The sequence below is a fragment of the Atta cephalotes genome (genome assembly GCF_000143395.1).
Source record: "Atta cephalotes unplaced genomic scaffold scaffold00013, whole genome shotgun sequence".
Lineage (NCBI taxonomy): Eukaryota > Metazoa > Arthropoda > Insecta > Hymenoptera > Formicidae > Atta > Atta cephalotes.
Window position 1 is genome coordinate 1,351,310 of NW_012130077.1, and position 11,060 is coordinate 1,362,369.

At 33.1% G+C, this 11,060-nt stretch overlaps 1 protein-coding gene across 1 annotated transcript in view; it reads left to right on the forward strand.

Annotated features, from left to right (window-relative positions):
* The window catches only part of LOC105617435 (NGFI-A-binding protein homolog), a 7,999-nt gene extending 1,514 nt beyond the window's left edge, over nt 1-6,485 (forward strand). Inside the window, exons 2-11 of the mRNA XM_012198989.1 lie at nt 252-389; nt 955-970; nt 1,076-1,334; nt 1,988-2,206; nt 2,406-2,656; nt 3,194-3,296; nt 5,224-5,294; nt 5,852-5,963; nt 6,061-6,117; nt 6,378-6,485. Coding sequence (XP_012054379.1) covers nt 252-389; nt 955-970; nt 1,076-1,334; nt 1,988-2,206; nt 2,406-2,656; nt 3,194-3,296; nt 5,224-5,294; nt 5,852-5,963; nt 6,061-6,117; nt 6,378-6,485 — 1,334 coding nt within the window. The remainder of the gene's footprint in view (nt 1-251; nt 390-954; nt 971-1,075; nt 1,335-1,987; nt 2,207-2,405; nt 2,657-3,193; nt 3,297-5,223; nt 5,295-5,851; nt 5,964-6,060; nt 6,118-6,377) is intronic.
* Nucleotides 6,486-11,060: the final 4,575 nt, after the last annotated feature.

The following is an 11,060-nucleotide window of genomic DNA, read 5'->3' on the forward strand; positions in this document are numbered from 1 at the left end:
TATATATATATATATATATATATATATATATATATATAAAGTCAATTTTTATTTTACTGAAATTTAATACTTTGTCAAGTTCATTTTAAATCGCTTAAAATTAAAAAATTGTAAATAAACTCTGATTTGTCCATAAAAAAACGATTCGAAATTAGAATTTATTTAGTTTAAAGGGAATTCGCTTAGCGAATGACACCTCGTAGTTCTCGCGAGAGTGACTCGCTAATAAATCGCATGACATCGCATTACAGGAGGCGATGACGTGCAACAGCTGTGCGACGCGGGCGAAGAAGAGTTCCTGGAGATCATGGCATTGGTGGGCATGGCAAGCAAGCCACTTCACGTCAGGAGGCTTCAGAAAGCTTTGCAGGAATGGCTCACTAATCCCTGTAAAGTATCATGCTTTAAATACATACTTTCTCTTTCTCTCTTTCGCTCGCTCGCTCGCTCTCTCTTTCTCTCTGTCTGTACGATTTCATCGCTTATGTAGTTTCCCGAAATTTTACGTGAACAATATTAACAGAAAATCGATCAATGAGATTAAACATGAGTAAAAATGTTGATCAAAAAGATTCTTCGTATCTAATAACATTTCTTGTGAATTTACTCGGTTTCCAATTCAAACTAACTGTATGATTATTTATTAATCTTGAAATTGGAGTAATATCACAAATTAATTTGCGGCAATAATATTAAATTGCTTATCAATATGTGATATTACTCCAGCTTCGGTTTAGGACTGTGTTTCAAGACTGATAAATAATCAGCGTACATTTAGCTTGAACTGGAAATTGTATAAATTCAAGAAATATTATTATAGGCACGAAGAAGCACCTTGACCAACCGAATATGACGTTTTTCACTCATGTGAATTTTACATAACATTCACGTGTTTTGCGTTGAAACACACAATGAAATCTTGCGTGTAACACATCGAAATTGTACATCTCGCAGCGTTGTTTCAAACGCCGGTTGTGCCGACGAACGCCGCTGCCGCCGCCGCTGCTGTTGTCGCTGCCGCAGCGGCCGCCAAGAGCCCGGTCGCCGCTGCCGCCGCCGCCACCGCCGTGGGGTTCGCGTGCGCGAGCCCGCGGCCGCAAATGCAGAGCCTGCCAACTGGCTTCGCCGCGACCTCCCAGACCTCCCTGACACCGACGTCCTACGTGTCGACAACGCCCCACATGCCGCTGACACCCCTGCCCTGTCGAAGCGCCAGCCCGGTCGTGCCGGTCACCAGTGTGTCGGCATCGGCGTCCTCCACGACTTTCCGCCAGAGCCCGAGTCCGAACACGTCCTTACCTTACACGACTACTCATAGCCCCAATGTGTTACAGGTAAGATTCACCGTTCGATCGAGGTCGATGAAATCGGAGGGAAATCGTCTCCTTGATTAATGTGCAAGAAACTATTGAGCGATTGTGCTGAAGTTTTCGATTTTTGCTTCTCCAACTATGTTTTACATCGACATAAAATGGACGGATCGTAATAATTTTCTCTTTTATACATACACTTTCAGTGTCAGCAACTATTACAGTAGATACTGCAACACTCACATATATCTTCATGAATTGATCAAAATCTTGTTTGAATTAAGAAAAAATTTGTACAAGGAATCTTCTTGTCTGGGTATATGTCCTTCCTTAATTTGTAAATAATATTATAGCTAAATGTTTAAGAAATTAAGTTATGAGTATTTGAACATTTTTTAGACTCGGTTCCATAAATATAAAAGTTAACTTTAATCTCGGTTTGACTACTATTTATTTATTTTTTGAATTCTAAGAAAAATTCTAGAAAAAGATAAATAATAAGTTAAAATCAAGATTACTCTTACATTTGTAGAATCGGGCTTTAGATATTTTTATTGAATTATATATTACGTAAATAATTGTATAAGCACCTGGGCTTTCTGATGAATGTTCGTTTTCGTGTTATTTTTACGCGCTTCATGCTCATTCATGCTTCATTGCTCATTTTTGTTCTGTAGGTAGGAACGTGCGAGTCTTCGTGTGGCAGCGGAACCACGCCAAGTCCAAGTGGTGGTGGCGGCGGTGGTGCACCTGCGAGTCCGACGCAGCCAACGCCGACCCTCCTGCAGTCACAGGTGCAGCGACTCGCCGAGGCTGCGGAGAGACTCGTCGCTACCATAAGGCCCCTCGATCCCAAACCTCACAACGTGAAGAAAAAACTCTGCAAGAAGTTAGAGGTGATTTGTTAATTTCGACCGACAGGCACGCTCGTTTTTAATCGCTAGATGCTACATCCGTGGAAAATTTAACATCTGTTTCAAACACGATCGCTTAATGAGATTGTTACGTTCGGCGATGACCCAGCTTTTAATTTAATTCACAAATTCTAGCGCGTACAACGAAATATTTAAAAAAAAATGCATTTTCATTTTACAGGTGGTAATGACGATGTCCGATAGTGATCCGCGCAAAATGGACGAAATCCGAAAGTACGCGGCGATTTACGGAAGATTCGATTGCAAGAGAAAGCCGGAAAAGCCTTTGACGTTGCATGAGGTGTCGGTGAACGAAGCCGCGGCGCAAATCTGCAGATTCGTGCCTGCCCTCCTCACTAGGAGAGATGAACTATTCCCTTTAGCGCGTCGTGTCGTTCGTGATTCCGGTTACCATTACTCCAAAAGCCAATAGTAAGTAAACTTATACTTTTATAGAATCTGCGAATTCGAGAATTTAAAATTCAGAATTATTCTGATCCTAATTTCAGAGGTGATCCAAAATTACCTTAGAGAATCTTGGTAGATTAAAATATTATTAGTGTTAATTGAATTAGCAAAATCAATCATATCTTTTTGAATTCTTGAATAACTCAATAATCAAAATATGCTAGCAGAATAAGTATCGTGGCGAATTTATATCAATTGTGTTCGCATCAAGCTATTCTGTTAATGAAGTCTGCCAATTCGGAAGATTATTAGCAGAAATGGACTTTATCATGTTTTAATTATTTTTATCTAACCATTTAAGTGGTATGTATAATATTATTTTAATAGTTGCGAAGTGGCAGATTCTACTCAATTCTACATCATACACTATTAATTATTCTATTACATTCTTATTAGTATCCCGCTGAAAATTTCTAATTTGGGAAATCTACTTTCAATTTGACTGAGGATGTGATTCAATCTATATAAATGTATTTATTTAATCATTCGATGTTATTACAGCTTATCAATGTCGAGGCCGCGTGAGAACGGGGAGGAAACCGATGGCTCGAAACGTCAAAAACTCGAGTTGGAGGGTGAGGGTGAGGGGGAGGACGCGACGCAGGTTAGATCATCTCATCCACAGAAATAGATCGTTCCCTGTGCACTGTGACCTGCCGCACTCGCATGGCCGCTAATCATTAACCGTACGCTCGTCGCGTAGAGATCGCCACGCATTAACCACCCGTACTAACTTAGACGCGCGAAACAGAATGGATGTGAAAAAGGTCAAGTATAGTTACAAAAGCACGTGCATGGCTTGCGCTTTTTCCACTTGATTGATTCAAGATCGGGTGACTTGTTCGTTGATTGCAATAGAGATCTGCTTGAATTTTTCCTTCGTAATTTAACAACTATGGCATGTACTAAGACACTTTGTCGTTAATCTTATATTATAGAGACTTAATTATATTTACGTTATCTCTAAAGCCAAAATCAATATGTATATAAACATATCGATAAATTTGGTTTATGTCACTAAATAACGATTATAATCAATATATGAATTACTTGTTCGCGTTATGTGTAAATAATAATCAAAGATTATGATGAGAACAAAGTTTATATACATCGAATTTTGTCAAAATTAATAGCAATGTACAGATTTGTTTCAATAACGCTCCAGCAAACAAACTGATTATTATTTGTCGTCATTTTGACGTCATTTTGACGTGTTGCCTTTAACATCAAAATGACATCAAAATGATAACAAATAACATTCGTTTGTTTAGAATATTTTTTTAACTTGAATATTTTTAGCCAATCTGTATTTTTCATTCTTATCGCAAATATAATAAAATGTTATCTTTCAATCATCTTTTTCATAATTTTTTGAATTTTTAATATCAGACATATTATATCAGTTTTAAAACTTAAAATAATTTCCTGTCTTTCTAATCACTTCAAGTTTTAACTTTTGATATCTTGGTAAAAAAGAGTTTTTAATTTAATTTTTTCATTTTAATCTCTATTTTAAATTGCATCATAAAATACATTCTATTTAATTATTGTTGTTTATTTATGTTTCCTAAATTTAATTTGTGAAAATTCGCTTCTATTTAGCAGCATGAGCATGCAAATTATTAATATCTTAAAATCTTTTTTTTAATCCTTCGTGGTCACATCTCCCAAGAATTTTATATTGGTTACACAAGGGGCAAAATGAGCCCAATATTTCAATTGATTATCGTATTTGTAGTTTTTGTTCTTTAAAATCACTGAAAAATTACTGAACATACTTTAAACATTGTAGAATATGGAAAGAGAAAGAAATGCAGAGACTTTTTAACGTTAACGAGAAACTTTTTAAAGTTTTTAATTTTAACATATTAAAAAAAATATTATAATATATAAAATATATTAAAAAAAATTGCAAATAGTGACGTCCAAGAAACAATGTCCGGCTTCTAGGCGCAAAAAGAATAGTTTTCGGATAAATGAATTTAAGTTTTAAAGAGAGACCTTAGAAATATAAAGGCTCATACCTTTTTGGAGTTCTTTTGGATTCTCAGTGATCACGAAGGATTAACAGAGTTTAGATATTACAGCTATTTTTTCTTCTTTCATTTCTGAGAGTTACTTGATAATTCTATAAATCTTCTATAAATTATTTTAAATTTTAACTTTGATCATGGTTTCTTTTGCTTATATTGCATGAATTTTCACTAAATCTTCAATTTGCATGTTGAATAGATATTCGAAATTAGAACACATATGGAATTTTTCATGGAAAAATAACGTGGAAATTCTTTTTGTATTATATGTTAAATTTGATTGCAAAAATCAGTCGTTTCGAAGATTGAATCATTCGATACGACTTGCTTGGACTCTATGCTCTGCGCCTGGTATCCCAAGTCGTATTTATTTGTTCGCATTTGATCGTGCCTCTCTCACATGTCTCATTTCTATACTTCCCTTCCGTTATTTTCTTCTTTTTCTTTCATACATCCAAATTTGTTACTTCTACTGTCTGTAGCAGTTCACTGTTCCAGGAGGAGTTAGATCTACGCTGTTCTGGAACGGATATTAACAATTCTATTACGAGAAGACATAGGTCGTCGAGGTGATTATCCTTAATTTTGAAGTATTAATATATTATTTTTTTCAATATTTTTTTCCCAAAGTATTAAAGATTTTAATTTTTAACTAACAAGAAATTAACAAGAAAAGAAATATAAACAAGTAATATATGTAGATATTACTCTTTTTAGTCAACAAAAATTAAAATATATTAAGATCTATATTATTATATAATAAATTAATATGTGTATAAATAATAAATTAAAATGGTCGAGAAAAGTATGCTTTTCATATTAATATTTTCTTTATAAATATTTAATATATAATCTTTAATATATAATCTTTATAAATATTTTCTTTAATTTATTTTAATTTGAAAAATATATATTCTAATTGATTCATCTATATCACGTTTTTTGCTTGTTTTGAAATTTTAAATTCACTTTTTTATGTACTAATAATTAAAAATTACTCTTTAGAATGTAACTTATAACATTCTCGAATTTAGAGAGTTGTATCTTTCTTTTCTTATAATTATGTATTTATAATTACGTAAATAAAATAGCGCCAATTGATGTTCAGATATTCGCAATGTTTCAGTCCAGTCTGGAGGAAGAAGAATAATAACGGTATATTCAGCGCTAGCGTGGAAGAAATTAGTGACTCGGATAGCCAATTTTCCTTTTCTAACGAGGAATCTTCGTCTATGCATGTATGTATGTAATATTAGGAAAACAATCTATATATATATCTGTGCTTTTAAATTCTGGCACAGAATTGAACAGCGATATAATATGCATATTTTTCAGGACACAAACGAGGCGGAGGCTGAGAACACCGACAAAGAAAGCGATTTCAATCTAAAGGTGAGTGACGAATAGATCCAAGGTCTTCGTTGTATCTTCATCTTTCATCATTCGTCATCCTTGCTTGAACATCAAAAGAACTGTTTGCAAAAACTGCTAAATACGACGCATAAGTTTTTTTTTAATCTGTTGCGCTGTCCTTTCCTTTTTTGCAGTTCCTGCATAATGCATGCTTCTTTAGAATAGCAAAAAAAAAAACGGCGATTGCCACGGAATTTTACTGTACGGCTGTTAATGGCTCACACATGAATTATGTGTAGGTGATAGCCTCGCGTGGAGACAACATAATCGCCGTGGCGAATCCTGCGCTAATGGAATGCAGCCATCCTATAAAAGAGGAGCCCGCGGACGAGAAACCCACACTGTGATATTATTACTTAGCGTTTACTGCCGCTACCAATGTTACGGCGATGTGAATGACGGCATCTCGCCGATCATCGCTGTTATCATCGATCATCGTTTACATAAATATCGTCCATATGTATTGTTGAGCATGATAACATTCATGACTAGCGATTGTTGGAATAATATAACATTCGCTTGGATTTTACACCGATTCACCTGTCTCTTTGTCTGAGAACATTTATGCTGCCCCGTTATTTAGTTCTATCAAAATACAAAGACATGAGAGATACTGTATAACAATTACGACGTTTCTAGAAGACGATAGATGAATAAAAAGTAAATCGTTTAAATCAAAAGATCGTTGACTGATGTACGTAGCATTATAAAATGTACATTATAAGCAAATGTAAATATAGATAAATATATAAGGGTCCTTTTTTTTTACATGCGCTGTTGCGAGTAGCTTTATTTAAAAGATTCGAAGTCACCTTTCTCGCAGAATGATCAATTAATTTATTTTGTCCTCTGTATATCTTTTTATTAAAACATCAACATTTACATTAATTATTTTGTTAAGTAATTACTCTGTCATTTTCATAAAAATTTATAAAGAAGATAAACGATTTTTTTTTATATTGATATATTTATTAAAAATTATTTTCTTTATACAAAATTAATTATTATGTGAACATGTTTCATAAATCAATTTTTTATATATAATGTATTAATTTTTTTACTTATGCATTAAAAGTTCTAAAAAATTTTTTTTAATTCATCATATTGAAGACTAAAAATTTTTTTTAATTCAACATATTGAATACTATGTTATCGAATGAATACGAAACTCGAATCAAAATTTTTTAAATTGACCTTGACTAGTTTTAAACTGAGGTTTTTTAAATTTAATTTCTTTTATTTTATTGTTATTACTTTTCATTTATATCATTAGAACAAAGGTAAAAAAAAAACACATAATGACTCAAACTTCATCAATGTTTTTTTGAGAGGAAATTTTATCCTTCAACTTTTCCTTGAATGTATTTATGTCACAGTCAAAGTGTAAGCTTAAGTACACATTTATTTATTATTACTCAATGTATGTACATTTGTATTTAAAATATTTATTATAGTAAATGTACATTAACTACAGTAAGTGCATACATTTATTGAGTTAATTTTGGCTGTGATATAAATAAAATACAACGTCAACTTCATCAAGTCATGTCTAAAAGTTATCAATTAATTAATATTCGATATTATTTCTCCAATGATATAATAAAAAAGAAATATTCGTATTTTGTTGCTCAGTAAATTTTTCACCAATCAAAAATTGTCAAATATTGAAAGTATAATCGCCGATAATCAATCAGAAAACATCTATGCATTGTATAACAGCTTAAACATTGCTCAGACAATTTTTGATTGATTTTCCATGTATATTTCAGGCTAATTATGAAGAAATTTATATTTATATTTAACGTAATATATATATATATATAAAATAATATAACGATTGGAATAATTTTTTTACAAATAGCATAGATGCTAAACTGATTTTTGAGAATATATTTGAAAAGTGCACAAAAAACAAAAATCCTAAGCCTTGTATTCACGATGTTCGAAATCGATCCCAGATCTCGGACGAAAAGAATTGGCCGGACGAAAGAATCGCACTTTAACAATTCGATCAATCGATTTGTGATTGGTACACTTTCTTTCCATTCGAGATCTCATATCGATTTCTGACATTGGACATAAGGGGATTTGCACACACTTTTCACAACAGTGGTCTAGTTTTCACCGAGGAATTACATCCAATTACAGTCGTGCATTCTCCTGTCGTTCGACTGTAACAAAGGAATACACGACTGTAGTTGGTTCTTACATTCTGATGGTTCTTACATTCCAAACTCTCGGTGGAAACTAGGCCACTAATCATAAAATCATTTAAACTCTCAGTGGAAACTAAACATAAAAATGCAATTGAATAATTTTCTTTATGCGCATGTTTATGCAACAAGTTTATGTGAATATATTCTGAGAATTAGCAAATCAGAGCAACGTTTTTGATTCTTGACTGATTCTTGATTGGCTAATTCTTACGGTATAAGTTACTGAAAATGTGTGCAGCAGCCCTAAAGATTCTGTTATCGCAGAAAAATTTCGATCATGCGATCATGTGCTTCACAATAATTTATAGGTCGGTTATTTCTGCATTAAACTGCACTAGAATTCTCTTTCTTGTTTTCGCCAAATATTAAAAATATACTTATCTCATTTTAAGTTCAAAAATGTACACTAGTTTAGCCAAAAAAAGATCCTATATAACATACAATATAATATAAATAATCAACAGTTTAATACAATTCACATAACAATTACGTAATTATTTAAAAATAATAATTGATTTTTTTTTTAGATAACGTCAATGGTACGATATTTAATATATTATATATTAACATAAATAATATTAGAATAAATATAAAAGATACATTCTTAGTAAAAATTTTCCTCAGAATTGTTCAGAATTTCTGACTTTGTACACTGGAACACTTTTCAGAAGTGTCAAGAAAGTTTACACATTTTTCCATAACTCATTTATTTAAGATATTTTAAGGTATTTTAAGATTTTAAAGATTTTTCATTCTTTATTTTCTATAGAATGAGAGTCTATAAAATTTGAAAAAAATATTTAAAAAATCGATTTTCTTCAAAGAGCTCTCTAAAAGAGCTTTCTAAAGCGATTGAACTCTTATAAAAAAAATACTAGCCCTTTTATATAAAAAACATAATCAGGGGGATATACATGGATTTTCTTGTTCAGTTTAGTTCGCTGCATTCGAACGCTTTTCATCAAAACTTATCGAACACCTTGTCACTATCTATGCAATGCAGAACATTTCTTAGATCCTATTGAATAACATATATACACACGCACACACACACACATATTTTATATATATATATATATGGTTGCATAGGAAACGTTATCAGACACTATTAGTATTATTTGCATTATTCTACTTTCGTGAGTTCTGAAGAATCAATCGTTCGCGGTGGATGCATCTCGTCTCGGGTATTATATTTTGTATTTGGCTTGTATTATATATTTTGGAAAGTATTACTGATTTATTGTTAGACTGTGCTTTGATAAATTTAAAACATACAATTGTCCCACAGTTTTGAACGACTCATCTGTTCGTCCTGACGCATATTCATGCGTGACGATGCGTAACGTAACGCAGACGCGCGGTTTCTGGGCGGGCTTCGCCATTTTCGCGGGCATTATATCATCAGGTTTGTCGCGTCACATGTTCTAACATGTTCCAATATGCTCCAATATGCTCCTATCATAGCTCCTATTCCAATGCGCTTATTAGAGTAGGAACTATGGCAGGAGCACGTTGGAGCATGCGACGCGACAAAACTATCTTTTAGCTGCGTTCGTAATTAAATGCAAATCTGAGACATCGGAATGCTCTTATATTATAGCATATGTCACGTGCACTATAGAAAAAGAGCACTCCGATGCCTCAGATTTGCATTGCCGAATGGAATTTTTGTGTACTTTAAATATGATCTGATCGTATCGACATCGTTTACAATTTCAGAAGGCAAGAATCATTAATATAAGAAGATCTTTATCTATTACGTAAAAGGACACAATTAGCACTAACAGTGCCTTTCTGTATGTAACTTATGCGAAGCGCTTTGCACTGCATTGTATCTTTGAAAAATACACATATATATATATATATATATATTGTATATATATTCTATATTGTATATATATTCTATATTATATATACATATAATAGATCGTAAGAAGTGTTTCAAAGATTTTCGAAAAGTATCGAAGTTGATCACGTGATCAATGAATCAGTTCAATTCGTATACTTTCGCATTGACGCGCACTGATCAGTACTGAGACAGTACCGCACAAAGAAAGGGATTTATTCTCTTTCATTTCTCATACCGAAAGTAGTATAATTATAAAAATCACGATTTTTCAACGATATATATTAACAATTTGTCTCACGATTAGCCCTCGACATAAAGTGACGAATGTGCGGAAGGCATCGTAACGATAAACGAACGGCGAAGCAAATTTGTATATTTTGGAAAAAACAAGAAATGAGGTAGGTAATTCAAATTAAAGTCAATTGAGCGATAGTGTACGATGATAAATTCGATGCGATTGAAATCCGAAGAGGACAACAGATCCAGATTTTTCGATAATGCGTCATATGTCGTCCATCGTTCTAACCTAACCTAACCTAATTTCTTCACCCGCGCTAAACATAGTCGATATCCAAAAATCGTGCTACGCTTAAGATCTATTCCGATTCGAACTTATTAGAGGTACGATTTGTCGCAAATGACAAAAGAATTTCGGAAATCCCAGAGCTTATCGCATTGCACTTTATGTCGTAGACGGAACGTGTGAAAAAGCAGGGGAACACGCCACGGTTGGATACAGTTACCTGAGTTAAACCTGAACTAACCTCAACTAATTAGACGTACATACGTTGAGCAGTTTAAACAAGTGAGTTAAGACAGCAGTCGTTTTTCTTAACTTTATTATTTCACTTTCTATT